The sequence below is a fragment of the Nicotiana tabacum genome, chromosome 9 (genome assembly GCF_000715075.1).
Source record: "Nicotiana tabacum cultivar K326 chromosome 9, ASM71507v2, whole genome shotgun sequence".
In the NCBI taxonomy this organism is placed as follows: Eukaryota; Viridiplantae; Streptophyta; class Magnoliopsida; order Solanales; family Solanaceae; genus Nicotiana; species Nicotiana tabacum.
Genome location: NC_134088.1, coordinates 127,789,687 through 127,810,289, shown reverse-complemented (window position 1 = coordinate 127,810,289; position 20,603 = coordinate 127,789,687). Strand labels below are relative to the sequence as shown.

The 20,603-nt window shown below is 35.1% G+C and overlaps 1 protein-coding gene across 1 annotated transcript; it reads right to left on the bottom strand.

Annotated features, from left to right (window-relative positions):
- Window positions 1-132: 132 nt before the first annotated feature.
- LOC107815847 (mitochondrial dicarboxylate/tricarboxylate transporter DTC-like) lies at window positions 133-5,007 on the bottom strand. Its single transcript, NM_001325962.1, is given in 6 exon segments — window positions 133-468; window positions 559-773; window positions 1,499-1,860; window positions 2,955-3,016; window positions 4,021-4,104; window positions 4,838-5,007. Coding segments are annotated over 6 exon segments (894 nt in total). The 5' UTR covers window positions 4,952-5,007; the 3' UTR covers window positions 133-411.
- Window positions 5,008-20,603: the final 15,596 nt, after the last annotated feature.

The following is a 20,603-nucleotide window of genomic DNA, read 5'->3' as shown; positions in this document are numbered from 1 at the left end:
ATACTCAATAGCTCATTCCAGGAGGATACTAACAACAGAAACTTAACCATTTAAGAATAGCCAAATATAGGTAAAAAGATCAAGCTCAAAATGACAAGCCGGAATTGGTGTAAAACTCCATAAAACCTACTTCAAGAAAGTTTTTGAAGTACATAGCTTATTCAGCTAAAAGAATATTCCCATCCATTTGGATAAAGCAGTCCTCCCAAAACTAAATTGGTAGGAATATCAAAAAAGACCAAATGTCTAACCTAAATTTCACGAGTCAATATATCACCAAAAAAATCTTAAAGCACCCATTCACTTTGAAGGCGTGAAATTAAAGAAATAGATAAAGAGGTACTAATACAACAATGCAAAGATGTTATTCTAATAGAGCTCAACTGAGCGGATGTATCTTTTAGAAGCAAATCACAATCCGAGTTTCTTCTCCGCTTTCTGAATTTGGTTAAGGAAAATCCAAGTCATCTGCATAGGGAAAACAAAGAAGTAAACATATGGTAAAAGCTGACATGGAATCGAAAGAACTTTAGTTGGAAGAAAAAGAGGGAAACATACCATAACATGAGGAGCAATCCTAACACAATATACTGGAAATCCAGTGTAAAATTTGAAGGGTCCTCCTGCCTTCAAAGTTTTCATGGCACAATCGAAAGAACCAGAGTAAGGCAACTTTCCTTCAGCATCTGGCTGCATTTTCTGTATCTGAGTCTTGACGTAATCAAATGGTAAACTGCAAGCAGCAGCAAAGAATCCAGAAACACTGCTGGCCCCTGTGTTTTAGGAAAGAGAAAGGATTTGTAAGAAGGGGAAACACTGCGCCTCATGGGAGATATTAAATTTTACATCATCCAATGATAACAATAACGTTCAAGACAGTCAATGTGAAGAGCGAGAGAAAAAAATGTACTTGAACACACAATATCCCAGACAAACTTTGCACAGCACTATTTCCATGTTATTGAATGCCACAGCAGAAATGACTTCCTAGAGAACATTTTAGAGTCAGAGCAGAAGAATGAACTGCCCTACTCATTGGCAACACCTCAAAGGCATAGCTTACACCATCTAACAGTCTACAATGACCAACTTTACCAGAGTCCCAAATTCCCTCAATCTACCAAACAACTTGAATGAATTTAAGTTTCATAAGTAGAAAGGCAGTAAGCAAAGTAGAGATTAACATATGCATTTCCCAACAAGCAGTTTTTTCCCGTAAAGCACTAACTGCACCAAAGAAAGGAATCAGGCCGCCCAAAGATGCTGCATTCTCTAGCAGATAGTAACTTAAATGATTAACCAGGCTATGCAAAAGATGGGTGAAATTTCCTAAAGAAAAGTTTACTGATTCTTTTTCTAAGACAAGTTGCATCATTTGTTCCCCTCTTGAAATTACAATCTGAGCTTAAACCCTTCTTGAGGGAAGACATTGAAGAAACTCAAGTACTTAAGACTAAAATCAGGACCCTTAGAAGCATTAGTACAGAAATTATCTTACCTACTACTGTAGCGGCCTCACTCATGCCAAGGTTGTCCCTACAAAACTCCACACTCTGGTCATAAGAGGCAAGCATTCCCATGTTCAATGCCATTGCCCTTACTACTGTGGGGCCAGCACCTTTCCAGAGGGCTAGAACTCCTTCATCAGCCACAATACGGGAGAGTGCATGAAATGCATTTGTGTAATGGCGTCTCTGTGCTAAAGGCAAGGTAGCATCAGCTTGCATACGAATGAGGGCTAAATCTGCTGGACTACCAACACATGCACCAATTGCTCCAGCAGTAAGACCACATAAAGCCTTTTGGTACAGAGGCAAGGGCTTCCCTTCATTGGCCTCAATGGCCTTGTTCGTCAAAATTCTATTTCAAGAAAACCCGAAGAAAAGCAGAAAAGTAAGTCCTTTTTTCTTTTATTGGATGAATATAGGCAAGAATCTATCAAGCAAAAAGCATAACAGCAATAAGTTGGGCTATTGTATAAAATCATCCTCAATATCACCAATAATACAGTGGTTTTAGCTAGGTCCTCTTTGCTCCAAAGAAAAATTTGAGCTTAATTTTATTACGCAAGTAGCTACAATCGACACTCCAAACATGCATGGCCAAGTAGGTTATTAAGCCTTTGTATCATCTAAAATTCATCGTGTCACTTATTCTTCTACCTGCTGAGTTTTATCACACCAATTCTTTCAAAAGGTGTGTTAGCTCAATATTTCCATAAACACATAAAATTTTAGCAAAATCCTATATCTCTATGGAGGTCCAACAGTGATATCACAGACCTTGCAACAAGAATCATCAGAAAAGCACAACAGAGCAAACCCAATAAGCACAACCACCTCGAAAAAATTACAAAATAAGACCAAACCGCAAAACTTTCAAAACAAATAGCAGCCAGGTGGAGGGAAGGGGGAGGGGATAACATGGAGCGTCGTAATCCCAAGATCTTCAAAAAATTTGAAAAGCAAGGCTTGCAGAAAATCAATAAGATCACATTGTTCATTAATTTATTCCTATGTTGACACTTGACATATCCAAAGAGTAACTTCTTTAGACGGAAATTCCAATAAGATGTGCACAGCACCTCAATATGATTCGTTCAGACTGTATCTTTGATTCGAAAAAGCAAAATGAAATAATTAGACCTGAGAAGGAAGGTGTGACTCAAAAAGTATTATGCAGAATAATGGTGGTGTCCAGAGTAAATCCTGTGAAAACCTCCAATTTATTACGCACTCGTATGAAATGTATAAGACAAACTATTGGGAGGGTATGATCAATTATGTGTCACAACTATGAGCCTAGATGCATCAAAGAACAATAGAAGGCAATCCTAAGGGCTGTGAAGTATTATGAACCTTGACGTATATCAATAGTATCAATAATACTTGAAAACTTAAATAAATCCGGCAGATTATGAATGGAGAAAAGACAAAATTTAGACAAACAGTCACCTGAATGACCCAAGTCTGGCTGTTGTATAGGTTGCCTGCCTGAGAAGCCCAGCTGACAAACCCTGCATATGAAGATAAAATAATTGATGGCATGGAATCACAAAAAACCATACAACACAAAAAGTTGGAGAAAATTATGCATTAAATAAAACAAGTGCATCAGGCCATCAGCTTTCAAGGAAGTCCAATAAACAACATTACTTTGGACAACCTTGACGCAGAACATCAACCTTAGATTTTACATTGATAGTATGACATCCATCTCAGAGTCAAGATTGTTCCAGTATTACGAAGTCCAACTAATCTTTGAAGCTACAGTCACTAAAGCTTATGATATTTGTAAGCTTATCAATTGTCTTTCAAGTAAAACCATCTGGATTTTAGGTATGATAATCTATTTTCCCTAAGAACTCTCACAGGAAATCTAAAAAATCTCAATTGATAATCATACAACAGATAAGTTAATGCATTTGGGAGTCACCTTATATAATCCAATTTATGTTACTCGGCACCTGTCTAATCCATGATATGTTACACTTGTAGCATTCACCAATTAAAAGTTTGAACGGAATCAGAGTATCTCTTACGCATTACGCCAAAGATAGGTATTAATACAGAAAGACTTTCACCAGCTCATTTCTAGAGGAAAGCATCATCTAGTTCTCTTGCTGACATTTTCCAAGTGTACTATTGATTGACAAAAAAATTCAGAAATTGTTCCTTTCAGGCATTTAAACTTTTCAGGATCATATGAGGTAGTAAAAGGTAATGCTAAAATACCATAAGCTCCAAAAAAGTAGCTAATTCGTTAAGGCATAATCAAGGTAAAACGTTTAGAAATATTTATCCTCTCTTGAGGATACTATAACATATGAACTACAGCCCAATTCAGCACCAAGTTTAAAAGAGCAGGGTATACTCATTATTAGTGGGGAATTAAAATACCTATTTGTTTCTTGTGATCTAAGATAAAATAAAGAATCATTCAGTCAGACACCAACAAGTAAATGGTGCAACATTATCAATCAAGGACTGTTTAACCAATATAAATTTCAGGGGAACAAACCTTGTAAAAGGCACCAAAGCCTTCATTTTTAAGCATGGTCTTGGTGACATCAACTGCTGACCCCTGACCCAATTGTATCCTTACCTGCCATCATAAGAAAGTACCATAAATCAGAATAGATCCCATCAAATTTAAGTAGTAGTATTACAAACTGCAAGATTCAAACGTTATCTCATATTGCATAAAAAATCCAAAGATTCAGTTTTAGTTATAATGGTAGTGTCCGTGCCAGCTTGCGCGCAACTCGACTATTCCATCGGATACCTGCTACCTCCCACAAGCACCAACATAGGCAAAGGGAGCTAGCCTTTCGGCTATGGGTTCGGTCTTAAGAAATTTATTGAATTTGTACAATTTAGAACCCACTAACTTAAAAAGACTAAAATCCCGAACCCATAAATTTTAATTCCTGGCTCCGCTTCTGAACATAGGTACCAGATAACTCTGACACCAAGGGTTAGGCAGATGGGAAGAAATTCCTAGTGTAAAGATCAAATCTTTTTAAGGCTAGATCTTGTTCATTCACTACAAAAACAACTCTAAATTGGAAAAAGTAAAATGAGACATTGCAGCATAATCCCCATTTGATCTAAGATCTGAATTCACCAGATACACCATAAGATCAAAACCAAACATCACCTACAAAACAAAAAGCAATAAAACCCCAAAATGACACTCATTTGAGCCAAGATCTGAACCTGACCCACTAACCAAACACATCTTAAAAACAAAACACCCTCAAAACATCAAAAAGGCAGGATCTTCACAAACAAGAACAGTAATAGCCATTAAAAAATAAGTGGTTTAAGGGGTATACCTTGATCATATCGATGGGCTGAATAACACAGGTGGCAAGCATACCAGAAGCACCTCCATTAACGAAGGGCTTAACAGTGGGCCAAACACCTCCAGATTTTGGCTTCTCTCCCATTTCTTTTTCTGCTTCTCTTTCCCTTTCAGATTTCAAAGAAAAAGAGAATAATAAATGGGGGGCTGAAGCTCTCTGAGGGTTTACAGAGAAAAGGGAGAAAATGTAGGGAGAGGGGGGCTACGTATTTATACACAGTTGGAAGCAGCAAAGATCAGCTCACTCGCCGAGCCAACAAAAGCAAACCCTCTTTGTGGCTTCTTGTGCCCCGCTTGTGTGTCACTAGGACTACATAATTTATTGTCTATACTCTTGGCCCTTGATTTTGGAAAAATTACACTTTTAGAAATTAATTTTTATTTATTGTTTTTGGGTTTTGGAATTAATTTTTTTTTTTTTTTTTGGAAACTTCCATAAAAACCTTCGGCCGCTACGGTCTCTGTCATAACCTCTGCCATTTGGGTGAGCACTCTGTACGCACTAGGTAACCCCTCACTGTATAATAACCTGCAAACCACACTCTATGCGCATTAGGTAAGCCCCCACTGTGTAATAACATACAAACCACACATGGGATATAAATTGCACTAGGCAAGTCATGTGCGACAGGCTCGACCCATAAGACATTGAAGGGGGATCGATCCCAAATCATATGTATGGATGATCACCCTCCAAACCAACTGGGTCATCCCCGAAGGGATAAATTCTTTGCTTTCACTACTTCTTTCGTCTCATTTTATATACGTAATAGTATTTAACGGTTTTAAAAAAATAATAAATTATTACCGCATAAGCTAAATATTTGTGTTATACCGAAAACTTTTTTGATACATGATGCCTTCAACATGTCATTTATTAAGCGCATTTTATTAAAAGTAAAGTAAAAATATTAAAATTAAAAAGTTTCATCTTTTTTTAAAAGATGCATAATAGACTATAAATTGAAGGGCACCTTGGAATAAAAGTTCTTCTCTACTTCTTTTAGCTCTAAAATTAAATAAATTTTGGTATAATTATATATGAAATTTTTTTAGTCGGAAAAAATATATATGTAATTTTCCAAGAAATATAATTCAATAAAAGTCTGCTTAATCTGGAGAAAGGAACATATGGCCGTGACAGCTTCTAATTTTATTCTTCAAGATAGCAAAAGGCAAACACTGACTTTAGACTTTTCTCAATGCTAAGGGATACCTTGCTTTAATGGTGGTTATTACGGTGAAGGAGCAAGTATTTCAATTACAACATCATCATTATCTATTTGGTGTCATATAATATAATGAAAGAATATTTCTTAAAAAACGATTAAAAATGATGAAGTGAAATTGTAATTTCTTGCTTGAAATTCACGTATCTTAAAATTTCAAGATATTTACAATATAGCATGGACATTTCCCTTTATCATTTCTTCAAATATTAAGATATTATATCGCAAGCACGCAAGGTAGAGAAAGTTGAATAGCGAAAAATAAGAAGAGAAGAAAGTAGCGATGATATATTTAGAGCATGCAAAGACTATTGGAAAAGTTTCACATTTGGCCAGACAGATAAAAATAATTACATCTGCTAGTCAATACATACAAAAAAAAATAGACTAATTACGCAAAACATATGTATATTTTACGTTTATTACATTAATATATATATAAAAATATTTGATTGTCTATTATTTTTTAGAGCTGCTATACCACGTAATTTCTCTAAGACTATTTCCCTGGGTTGATTTTGGTTCAAAGTCAAGTGAATGGTAAATTTGTAATGTTGTATTCTTGCACCAATATGTGGTGTGTCAATAATGCAAATATACTCCTATTTGCATGATTTTTTTTTTGTTTTTCACCCGGTGTCCGGTATTCATATTGGGGTTCGATTAAATCCGAATTCGTGTCGGAAAGTCCCATATTGAGGCTAAAGCGCTCCCTAACAAAGGCGACTCCATACCTAAGGACTCAAATCCTAGACCTCTGGTTAAAAATGAATGAATACTTACCACTCCACCACAATCCTTGTTGGTCTATTTACATGATTTTTATAGTTGAAGAAAAAAATGAATAACGAGTATTATTATGAATAACGAGTATTCTTTCCTTATCACCCCAAGAGCAAGGTAGGGAGTTCTTGGAATGAGGAAGCCGAGGGTCTATCGGAAACAGCTTCTCTATCCCAGGGTAGAGATAAAGTTTGCGTACAAACTATCCTCCCCAAATTCTACTAGTGGGATTATACTGGATTGTTGTTGTTGTTATACAAGTTGAAAATAAAAACAAGCATGGTAACTGTTTTCGTGAAAGAATTCGTCCAAGAAAACCAAACATTTATTAATTGGTGATGGGCATTTTCTTAAATTGGAATTTGACAACAAAATATGGGCCGAACGTTAAAGTAGAGGCGATGATGATTCTTCCAATTGAAGAAACCAAAATAAATTGGGACTTTGCTGTTAAAAACTTAGCTAGTTTTTGGTCATAGATTTCCAAATTTATTCTGAAAAATTTAATTTGGGTAAAATTTGGTTTGAAGATGAAAGTGTGTTTGGACATCAGATTTCAAAACATATTTTTCAAATTTATTTTGGAAAAACATGAAACATGACTTATATCCACAAGTTCTAAAAACTATCACAAATACCCAACAATACCATTATCAATAACATTCATTATATTCTCGCAAACTATAGTCCTGAACATAAATAAATTTGATAAAAAATATTATTTTTATAATGAACTACATGATACACTATTAAATGACTGAGAAGACGAAACAACATTGTTATAAAATAATAAATGGTGAGCTCTTTTATAAAATACAAAAGTTTGGGGCAATTTTTAAAAAATATAATATTGATATTTTGGCCCAAAACTAGCTATTATTTTGCCAAAATATAGACAAAATTTATGGCCAAATATATATTTGTCAAATAAAATCTAAATTTATTTTGATAAAATTTATGACTAAACTGGTCCTTAAAATAGGGCACTTTTTGCCTTTGCTTGGCAAACTCTTGTAAGAGTAGTAAATTGATTGACCTTCCAAGGGCACATATGTAATTTAATGTCCAGGATCATATTTTACATTTTCAAATAATCCACCAGATTCAGATTTCAATGTTGGCGTGATGAGAGATTTTTTAATTATTTTTTCCACTTGTTTAGGCGGCGATATCTTCAACAAAATAAATAATGGCATTAAAGTAAATCTAGAAGTTTAAGAAGGGTGTTAATGGGATTGCATACCTTTAAATATTTATTTAATCTTGCCCGCCTTACGAGGTCTGCAGGTAAGTTGTTCAATCGGACGAGCGCTTCAAAGCATATATTACCAACAATACCCCTAGACTGTAACATCAATCACAATATAAAAAAGAGCCAATATACTATTATAAGTTTGGATTGGCTTAAAAGAAAAGTAATTTTCAGCACAAATAATTTTTAAGTCAAAAAATACTATGTTATGATTGTCTAACTTCTTGCTTTTGGCTTGTTTTAAGTAGTTTTTAACTTATTTTATCTACTTTTTAATTTTGTCAAATACTGAAAAAAATTAAAAAGATCTTAAAAGCTGATTTGACCAGCTTAAAAGTCAATCCAAACACGCCCCATATATGGTGTATGTTCAACCTTCAAACGTTTTTGTTGTAGTGATGTACTCCCTCCTTTCACTTTTACTATGTCATTATTTACTTTAATTGGTGTATAGTCTTAATCAATTAGGAAAATAATTTGAAATGAGTAATTAATGCTAAGAAAAAATAAATTGATATGCGAAAAATGACAAGTAAAAATAAATTTTTATTTTTAGAATACTTGACAACTAAACGTGAACGAAGGGAGCATATACATTTTAAAGGACAACTATTTATATGGTTTGTGCGCTAAATTTTTAAAATTGAATTTAATTCAAAGTATTAAGTTCTAACTTATCCTTTTTAGAAATCCTTTAAAAACAAATATTAGATGGTATGTTCGCAGTTTCAAGTGTCACTATTTTTTGATGAATTTGTCTTCAAAAGCAATAAAGTTACAAAAAAACATAATTATTATGTCCAAAGTTTTTGCTCAACGGATATACTATAAGAAAAACGTAAGTTTGTAGGTTGTTACTATGCTTGAATTATGTAATTTCACCTCCTATTGCATTCGATTTAAATCATATAGACAAATATATTTGAAAATAAGTACACAAAATTTTAAAATACATATTTGGCACGAGCTCAAACCTTTTTAATACCTACCACAACATTTACTTATATGTTCTTAATTGATTTTAATTTTAGAAAAGTAGTCATTTGTTGAATAGCGAGGAGTTGCATGCATCTTTTCCACAAGGAATTGCATGTATCTTTCCCTTTTGGAGGATACATCAATTTTCAGTTATTACTTAATTTTATTAGTGATTTTAGTGTATTAGAGAATTTTGCCCCTGACAAGGATAATTCAATTTACTTGGAGATAGTTTATTTGTTGTCTTTATCCTTTTTGTTACAAGCATTTTCATGTTTTTTCCCCTCATGACATTATTATAAATACATTTGTCCTTTTTCTTCTCATTCTTTCTTTTCCCAAACTCAGGTGGGCTAAAGTTAAGGGCATCTCCAACCTTTACCCCCATTTTGGTCCAAAATGGGGATTTTTCCATTTTGGGGATAACTTACTCCAATCACTCCTTCATTTTTCCCCCAAAAAAAGAATATTCTTTTTTATATTCTTCTCTCTCTTCTATATTATATTATTATCTTTCATTTTAATTTTATTTTTTAATTTTCATTAAACAAATTTCATCTTTTATTTTTATTAATTTGTAATTTCCATTAAAACAATTTCATAAAATTTTAAATAATATAATTTATAAGCAATTATTATAGATTAACTAATAATTTAAATAAAAGTGAAATTATTGCGATACAAGATTAATTAAATACATATTACATAACGATAAAATTCATTCGAAATACTACATAAATATTCAACTTCAACCTCTAGTATTCTCCCATAAATAATTTATTAATGCATTACGAAGTGCAAAATGAGCATCTTTGTCCTTAATTCTTCTATTAAAAAAAAATAGATGCGCGATAATTAATTTTTTAAAATTATACGTCAAAGTTAAGATGAAAAATTAATTAGGTAAATATATTATATAAATATAATTAAGTATGTATAAAAAGTAAATTAAAAAATTAAATAATAAAAATAATAATATTTTAATGAAGAATAGTAAATGGGGAGATGAATTTGGGGACACACTATTCACTCCCCATTTTGGGGACAAAAATGAGGGAGGGTTGGAATGAAATTTCTTCATTTTTGTCCCCAAAAATAGGGAATGCCCATTTTGGGGACAAGTTTGGAGTTGCTCTAAGTTTCAGATTTCAATTGTCTCTTTAATTTCTGCCACCCTTTTATTTCGAAAGAAAAATGACTATGAAAATGTAACAAATGTAACAAGAAGGATGGTTAGGAAGTTGATGTCGACGCCATTTCTTTTGTCATTTTCACTAAATCCTTTTTGGATAGATAAAGCCAAAGAGCTTTTGGATTTTACTAGTTAATGTTCAAATGTTATGTAATTTAGGGGTAAATTGGATTGTGTCACATGTAATCTTTCAAAAGGTAGCGCTGTCTAAAATTGATTTAGGCCTGATTTAATTAACTAGTCATAGCACCTTTTTCTTTTCCCTTTCACTTTAAGTCAAAGTCAAGGAAAGTACAATGCGCCTAAACAAATTAAGTCAAGAAAGTATGGTGGAGGTTGTGATCAAACAAATTACACATTAATGTAAATTGGGTGAACATGAATATATTTTTTTTCCAGAGTAATTATTTGTCATGTTTAATATAAGACCTCATACACACGTCTCAGAATTAAAATTCTTCTAGTATGCTACTTTTAGTTATAACTATGTAATACTAATTGAAAGAATAGATCTACAAACGGTACAATAAAGTAAGATTATAACTTTTCCTGTGGTACAATTAAAGTAACATTAATGACGAGTAAAACTAACATTCATCGAGTAGTATTTACATCTCTACTTTGAAACTTCGGTGATACACTTCTAAGAGATATTCTCACGGACCTCTATGAAAGTTTGATCTATATTTGTGAATTGTGTTAAACCTTTTGAAAATATAAGGTTTTCTAGTACTCAATTCATGTGTAGTTAAAACGTATAGTTTATTGGAAAACTAATTATAGATCACAAATGCCCTGTGACCTATAATTAGTTGTGCAACTATTTGTGCCTAATTTGTCTTGTAATCTTATGATTGTTGGGCACGCAGAACTATATTTAATTTCGGATGAGTAAGCCTTATTTGACGTTTTATAGTTTGCTATATGCTTCGTACAATTTTAGTCAAGGATTGCATTGTAGTTCGTGTTGAAAACCAAAGAAAACTTATGCAAGAGAGAAGAAATATGAAGGAGGAATTCGATGATTTTATTGAAACGAATATGACTATATATAGCCTTATATAACCGACGTCTAAAGCTAAAACTATGTTTCCTAGAGTCTAACAAATTCTAATGACGTGAAGAACTCGACAAACAAAGAACTCTAATAACATTAGGAAGCTAAACACTAAAAGACTTCTAATAATTTCTCCCTTAAACTGAATGCTATGAGCACTCAGTTTATCTTAGACTTAAAACAAACTCCCAACAATTCTCGCAACTTCAAAAAGACATCCATCCTGAGGGGCTTAGTCATCACATCAACTAATTATTCCTTTGTACCGCAGTAAACTAATTCCACAGTGTCATCTTTTGCGAGTTCTCGCAAGAAGTGAAAACGCACATCTATGTGCTTGTTGCGACCATGCATAACTGGATTTTTTTTTTGAAAGTTTAATTGCAGAACTATTATCACAGTGTATAACAGATGTCTTGCCTTGATTAGGATCCAACTTTTCTAATACCCTCTTCAACCAAATAGCTTGGCATGCACATAAAGCAGCAACTATAAATTCTGCTTTTGTATTAGATAAACTCACTACTGGTTGTTTCTTTGAAGACCAAGATACTGCCTCTGAGCTCAATAAAAACACATAGCCTGATGTACTTTTTCTATCTTCCAAATCGCCAGCATAATCGCCATCAGTATAACCAACAAGTTCATCATCTCCTCCCTTCCCGTAAAATATGCCAAACTTAATTGTCCCCTTTAAATACCTCAACACCCTTTTTGCCGCCTGTAAATGAAGTTCAGTGGGATTCTCCATATATCTGCTAATAAGGCTCATTACAAACATCATATCCGGTCGAGTTGCCGTGAGATACATAAGACTACCTATAATTTGCTTATAATAAGTCTTATCCACCTTGATCTCGTCCGCATCTTTCATAAGCTTAGAGCCAGGAACGATTGGATTATGGACAAAATTGCTTTTATCCATCCCAAACTTCTGTAGTACCTCCAATGCATATTTCTTTTGAGTGATAAAAATTCCATCTGATCTTTGATAAACTTCCAAACCAAGGAAATATCTCATTCTTCCAAGGTCTGTCATGTCAAACTCATGCTTCATGGAACCTTTAAATTCGGCACACATTAACTCATCATTGCCAGTAAATATAAGATCATCAACATATAAACTTACAATTAATATTTTTCCATCTTTATTTGTCTTGATGAAAAATGTATGCTCGTACTCACACTTTTCAAAACCTCCCTTCATGAAATAGGCTTCTATGCGGTTGTACCAAGCTCGCGGCGCTTGCTTAAGCCCATAAAATGCCTTTTTTAACTTATATACTTTCTGTTCATTTCCCCTTTGCACATAACAACAAGGTTGTTCCACAAAAATATTTTCATGCAATTCTCCATGTAAAAATGCGAACTTTACATCTATCTGGTACAAAGGCCATCCTCTTAGAGCTGCAAGCGCAATTACCAATCGAATTGTCTCCATACGCGCCACAGGTACAAATACTTCTGTATAGTCTACCCCATGTTGTTGGGCATACCCCTTCACGACAAGCCTAGCCTTTACTTCTTCATTTTCATCAAATTTAGTTTTATAAATCCACTTAACTCCAATTTTCCCCCATCCTTCAGGCAAATCTATTAATTCCCATGTACCAATTTTTTCTATTGCTTCCATCTCGACGTCCATGGCATGCCGCCACTTTTCACTCTTAACGGCATCTTCAAAGTAAATAGGATCAGTATTAGTGGCTGCAAACATAACCATATCACTTTCTTCTTCTCAGATGGCGTCACCTGTTTCATAGTCTTGCATCCAAATCGGTGGTGGCCTAGTCCACTGTGGTATCGAAGTAGAGGATTGATGGTCTGAAGACAAAGGGTCAGAGGAAGGTAGTATTTCCTCTGTTCCTTCCGAACCAGGTTCATTATCTTCCATTATCTCAGTAACAGGAACTAGTTGAGATGTTTCCTCTTCACGTTGAGCTTCTTCCTTGCCACGTTCATCCCATTCCAGGTCACACAAAATTGCTTTTTTATGCTTGTTATCCCAATCCCAGCTCATGTCTTCTTCAAACACGACATCCCTACTTATAATGATCCTTTGTGAAATTGGATCATAGAGTCTATAAGCTTTTGATTGCTCACTGACTCCCAATAAAATACAACACAAACTCTTATCATCTAGGTTTGATCTAGTATTATCAGGCACATGAACATGAGAAAGGCATACAATAACTCTAAAGTACTCAACTGAGGGCTTGTATCCACTCTATGCTTCCTCTGGTGTCTTAATTTTTACTGCCAATGTCGGACTCCAATTCAAAACATGGACTGTCCAATTGAGTGCTTCAGGCCAAAAAGTCTTGGGAAGTTTCTTCTCTGATAGCATGCTATGGATCATATTCATAATAGTTCTATTCATTCGCTCCGCGACCCCATCTTGTTGCAGCGTATATGGAGTTGTCAATTGTCTCTTTATTCAATTCTCATCACAAAATCTAGAGAAATCTTATGAAGTGAATTCTCCTCCCCGATCTGTACGAAAGCCTCTAATAAAAGAATTCGTCTATTTTTCAACGTGAGTCTTAAATCTTTTAAAAATAGCAAAGGCTTCAGACTTCTCAGTCAATAAATAAAACCATAATTTTCTGCTAAAATCATCAATGAATGTGAGCAGATACCTCTTTTTGCTATTAGATATAGGCTTGATCGGACCACAGATATCAACGTATATTAGTTGTAGAACTTGTGAAGCTCTCCAATTGCCCTTCTTTGGAAATGGATCACGTTGTTGCTTTCCCAACAAACAGTCTTTGCATAGTTTCAGAGGAGACTCGAGTTGCGGCAAACCATGCACCATGCCTTTTTGCTGAAGAATCTGTAAGCCTTTAAAGCTTAAGTGTCCATACCAACAATGCCAAAGTTGCACTGCATCTTCTGTAATAGTATTGAAGTCATTTGAGTATCCATAATTAAGCATTTGTCAGGATGATGCACCTTACATTGACCGCGTTGAAACAAAACATCAAGCCCTTTTTCCTGTAACTGTCCAATACTCAATAGATTATTTTTCAGTTCTGGTACATAAAACACACTTGTGATAACCTTTGTTGTTTCCTTCATCTGAAGCCTTATATTTCCCTTTCCTATTACACTCAAGCTTAAATTGTTACCCAACTTCACTGAATCTCTAAAACTTCCATCAAAATCGAAAAAATATTCCTTCTTTCCGCACATATGATTACTACATCCTGAGTCAAGAAACCATGTGTCTTCATTGTTAGCATCACATGAATCAACATATGCCATCAATAACATCTCTCCTTGAGTTTCTGCATAATTGGCCGCCTTTTTCTTTTGTGGACTGATAATCGGCTTAATGTATGCATATTTTGATATATACCGCCTCACATTTTGCTCATGTCTCGACAATTTGAGATTTTTAATATGATTATTTGTGCTAAATTTTGGTATTTCTATGTGTAGGGATCATTCGGATGTAATTTGGGATGAAAGGGCGCGAATTGGAGCGAAATCGGGACAAAAAGGCAAAAAGTAAAATTTGAGGGCCACAGCCAGCGTAGGGCGCTAGCTGTGGCGCAATTTACAGCAGCTAAAATATTTGAGCGCCAGGGCCAGAGCCCCACGCTGCCCTGGACGCTCAAAAACGTGAAAATGTCCTATTTCGACCAGGACTCGGTTATTTCGACCCCAAGACGCCCCCAACTCATATAAAAGCCAACCTAAACCTATTTTAAAAAAGGAGAAGGACGTCTTGAGAGAGAAAGCACAAGCACAGAGCCGCCGTGGAGGCCGGAATTCATCAAGTTCCATCTTTCTCTCACCAAACTTAGTAATTTTTATGTTTTTTTGTATGATTTGTTGTTTGGCTACCATGTCTATGTGGAGCTAAACTTCACGTTCTAGGGTTGTGGTTCTTTCATGACTATTGTTATTCGGATATTGATTTTGCCTTCTTGATTTATCATATTGGTTTATTTATTCAATCTTGCGCTTAATTATTTAATTGCTTGATCACCAATTGAATACTATCTACGAATCTAGAATTGAACTCAAAAGTGGAAATTCTAGATTACATATAGGATTGAGTAGAGAAAGTTCTTGAACTCGGGCATCGGGGAACGAATTCGTGGTTAGGATAGACATATACCTAATTGCCTTGCTTGGTTGATTTACATGAATTATAAATGCATTCTTGTTGATTCTAACTCCATAGACATATAGGTGTTAGGTTAGCTCGAATAGGCGAGCAAGAACTCGACAGATTCTTATGAGCAATATTAACCCTGTCAACCAATAAACTAGATAAATTAGTCGGTCAATTCAATTAAAGAATACAATAGGATTGTTAGATAGCCCATAACCATAGATTATTTTTATTATATTGATATCATAAAAATTTGCTCTTTCTCTGTTCAAAGTTTATTATTTATATTTTTTTATTTAATTAGTTTAGAATTAAATATTTTTAGGTTTAATTCTTGTTTAGATAATTAGGATAGTCTAATTTAGTTAATAGTTAATCACAAGTCCTCATGGGTTCGACATCTGACTTTTAGTCATTTTATTACTTGACGACCGCGTATACTTGCGTGTGCGTTTGGCCGCAACAAGTTTTTGGCGCCGTTGCCGGGGACTTAGAAATTAACTATTTTTCTACATTAGGCTTTTACTTTTATCTTTACAAGTTTTTTTTTCCTTCTCTTTTTGTAAATATTTTATTTTTATAACTATTTAATTTTTCTCTTAGTGTGTTTCTAGTTCTTTCACCATGACATCTGGGGATGAAATATATGCAGGTAAGGTTATTGATGAAGACTCTTGGTTGACGGAAGACTTATATGGATCATCATTTTGGGCTTGTCATGACCTGAACTCTTGGAAATCTAAATTTGAATATGGGAGTAAGGGTTGGTATTGGGACGAATATTCTCGATTAAGGGAATATGCAAAACGACGTTGTCTTCTGACAACATTGGTGAATGATTGGTCTAAGGAGAGAGATGATCTTGCACATAAAATTGATAATTTTGGCTTGGCTGTGCATAACTTGGATGCAAATTTGAATAAAAAGGTTGATGCGTGTAATGGCCAACAATTTAATGATGAGTTGTATGAAGCTGAAAAAAATCTTCTAGACCAAATTGAGGAGCTAAAACGAGAATACCAATCATTAGATCATGTTTTTCTTGAGGATGCCAATGTTGAGAGGAATGCTCTAGAGTCATATGAGGGAATAGATAACATTACTTTGGGAGATTTGAGTGTGTGTATATATGGGGATGTAAATAGTAGTACAATTCATGAGTTAAGGCGCATTAGACCCCATTCCAATCATTTTTCCACATTGTGTTTAGATAGTAAGATAGTAATCGAGCCATCTGAGCCAATGAGGGGGTCAAAAGGTGAGGATGAGAGTGCCTATTTTCTTGAATTTGTTGTGCCAAAAGCAAAAATTACATTCCTCATTTAAAGGTCGAGAAGTGTAGAGTGAAAAATTTATTACTTGGCCTGGTTATCGTTGTAGTCCCACCACTGGAGCATAGCCGCAGACTGGATGCCATGTTAGGGGCTCAATTCATAAGTTCGAGGTAGAGACAAAAAGTGGTTCACGTCGTGCCGCTACATTAAATTAGGCACTTGTTGGGAGGCAACCCAACTTTACTGCTTTATTTATTTTTGTAGTGTTTTTTTGTTTTGTAGGATTATGAGCATAGGAAGAAAAGTCACTGGAAGCGTGCAAAAGCGAGCCAGATGGTTGGAACTAGTGTGAGGTACCCGCACAAAGGACCATCCATGGGAGAAGTCTGAGTATCCCGTGAGCTGCTATTGCTTCGGCCTTTGGTCTTTCAGGGAGTTTTTTGTCCACCCTTGTTATTTTTACTTTATTTGTGCATTGAGGACACTGCACTCTTTTAAGTGTGGGGTGAAAGATTCTCTATTCTTTCTATAGTATTATATTAGTATATTGTTAGTTTCTTATCTTTTTATTGTTAGCTAGCTTCTTATTTTTAATAGCATAGTTAGTAGAATTAATGGTGTAGTATAGTAGTAGTAGTAATTAAAAAAAGATAAAAAAAAAAAAATAACAGAAAAAATTGAGAAAAAAATGAAATTTTGTTTTTGGACTTTTCCCGATGATGGATCTGTTGGACAATTTTCTTGAGGGATTAAAGTCCGATTAAAAATATCAAAAAGATTTACTTTTGTTTTTTTAGGTAGTATCCCTTGGTTTTTCTTTTGACATTGGTTCTTTTCCAAGGGTGTAGCTCGAACCGAAAAATTTAGTTTAGTTATTTTTAGGAGTAGGAAAAGGGAGAAAACCAAGATTGCTCTGAGGTACCTGTTGACATGTTTGGTGTTGGCAAGTTAAGTTAGGGCATGCGCTCTATCTTCCTGCATATATGATTTGAATTGTAATGCCCAAGTAAATTAAGTAGCCTACTCTTTGACGCCTTTTTCTCAGTTGATTGACTTGTATGCCACCTAGTGCAGTGTTGCTTAAAAAATTCTCAACTTGATATGCTTGCTTGACGTGAGAGTCACACAGAACCGTCTTGAGTGAGTCAAGTGCCATGTGTGTGTAAGGATTGTTGATATTCTGTGCTATCTTGTATAGTTTAGAACTTACTCTGTGTGTTAATCAACGCGAAATCATTAAGTTGTGCTAGTCTAGGAGATGACATAGGCGTTTCTTGCTTGACCATAAAGGTGTTTGTCACTGACAAATAGAAATTTTCCATTGCTATCCCCTTTGAGCCTATAGACCGTTTTCTTGGCACCCACATTATAAACCGTACTCCTACTTTGTTCTTAATGTGAGATTGTTGAACCTTTACCTCCTAAGGCACTTAGTCGCTAGAAGAAGTAAGGTGAGAGATTGGGAAGTGGCTTTTGAGTGAAACCATGGAAGGGCCCTTAAGGTGCACTAAAATTGTGAATAAAGGTCACTAGCTTATGAACTTCAATGTATGGAGTGTGTAAAAAAAAAAAGAGGAATTTTTTTGCAAGAAAGAGCAAATAAAAGTTCAAATAATGTAGAAAGACACACCTCCTAATCCTTCTCACTCGTGCTAGTGAAACCATAGAGGTGCTTGATGGAAAAGAGGGCTATGTTAGTTATAGTGTATGACAAGTGAATTGGTTGCGAAGCAATTGCGCTTGAATTGTGAGTGTAGTGTATTAAAGTGCTTAGGAGGGTTAGTCACTATTCCTAAATGTATCCTACCCATCCCTTAGCCTACATTATAACCTTAAAGTCCTAATTGATCCTAGATTTAGTTAGCTTAGATTAGTAGAGATGTACACTTCGGGCAAGCTTATGGTACGACCACGGGATGCATATAAATTCTTTATGAGAGTGAGTGAATGTTGTTCAATTGTGTGATATCCTTAATTTATGTTCAATGACATATTTAAATTTGTGGACTACTTTGATATTCACTCTTTTGCTTGTGGTGAGGGCACTTGATCTCATGACGGATTGGTGATATTGTATACTTTCTTGTGTTGGGTGAGTGCGTGAGTTGAGGATGCTTAGTGGTAACGAATCGTCTCTTGAGGTAAGGTGGTTGTGGAGAGGTTGCTTGAGTTGATTGAGTTGGTTGAAAAACATTGAGTATACTTGGGCTATTTAAAAACGGGAAGAATGTGAAATTTGTGTGTTCATGCTTAATTGCCGACATCGATCATAGTCAAAAGGTAGGGTGTTTGATTGAGTTAATTGTGAGGTCCTCTTTCATAGTGCTAAGTACGTTTTGGGGGTACTAATATAGTTCCATTGCTCGAGGACGAGCAAGAGTCTAAGTGTGGGGTGTTGATAATCAGCTTAATGTATGCATATTTTGATATATACCGCCTCACATTTTGCTCATGTCTCGACAATTTGAGATGTTTAATATGATTATTTGTGCTAAATTTTGGTATTTCTATGTGTAGGGATCATTCGGATGCAATTTGGGACGAAAGGGTGCGAATTGAAGCGAAATCGGGACAAAAGGGCAAAAAGTGAAATTTGAGGGCAACAGCCAGCGTGGGGCGCTGGCTGTGGCGCAATTTACAGCAGCTAAAATATTTGAGCGCCAAGGCCAGAGCCCCACGCTTCCCTGGATGCTCAAAAACGTGAACATGTCCTATTTCAACTGGGACTCGGTTATTTCGATCCCAAGACGCCCCCAACTCATATAAAAGCCAACCTAAACCTATTTTAAAAAGGAGAAGGATGTTTTGAGAGAGAAAACACAAGCACAGAGCCGTCGTGGAGGCCGAAATTCATCAAGTTCCATCTTTCTCTCACCAAACTTAGTAATTTTTATGTTTCTTTGTATGATTTGTTGTTTGGCTACCATGTCTATGTGGAGCTAAACTTCACGTTCTAGGGTTGTGGTTCTTTCATGACTATTGTTATTCGGATATTGATTTTGCCTTCTTGATTTATCATATTGGTTTATTTATTCAATCTTGCGCTTAATTATTTAATTGCTTGATCACCAATTGAATACTATCTACGAATCTAGAATTGAACTCGAAAGTGAGAATTCTAGATTGCATATATGATTGAGTAGAGAAAGTTCTTGAACTCGGGCATTGGGGAACGAATTCGTGGTTAGGATAGACATATACCTAATTGCCTTGCTTGGTTGATTTACATGAATTATAAATGCGTTCTTGTTGATTCTAACTCCATAGACATATAGGCGTTAGGTTAGCTTGAATAGGCGAGCAAGAACTCGACAGATTCTTATGAGCAATATTAACCCTGTCAACCAATAAGCTAGATAAATTAGTCGGTCAATTCAATTAAAGAATACAATAGGATTGTTAGATAGCCCATAACCCTAGATTATTTTCATTACATTGATATCATAAAAATCTGCTCTTTCTCCGTTCAAAGTTCATTATTTATATTTTTTTTATTTAATTAGTTTAGAATCAAATATTTTTAGGTTTAATTCTTATTTAGATAATTAGGATAGTCTAATTTAGTTAATAGTTAATCACAAGTCCTCGTGGGTTCGACATCCGACTTTTAGTCATTTTATTACTTGACGACCGCGTATACTTGCGTGTGCGTTTGGCCGCAACATGGACACTCCCATTGAAAATGTCCAAGCTTGTGATAGTTGTAACACTCTACTGTAGCTTTGTCAAATCTGCCTCTTCCCCTTCCATGACCTCGACCCCTTCCACCAGATTGTTCTCCATGAGCAATCTTTAAGGCTTGTTCATCCGCAACTGGAGAGCTCATGCGTTGTTCATGCACAAGCA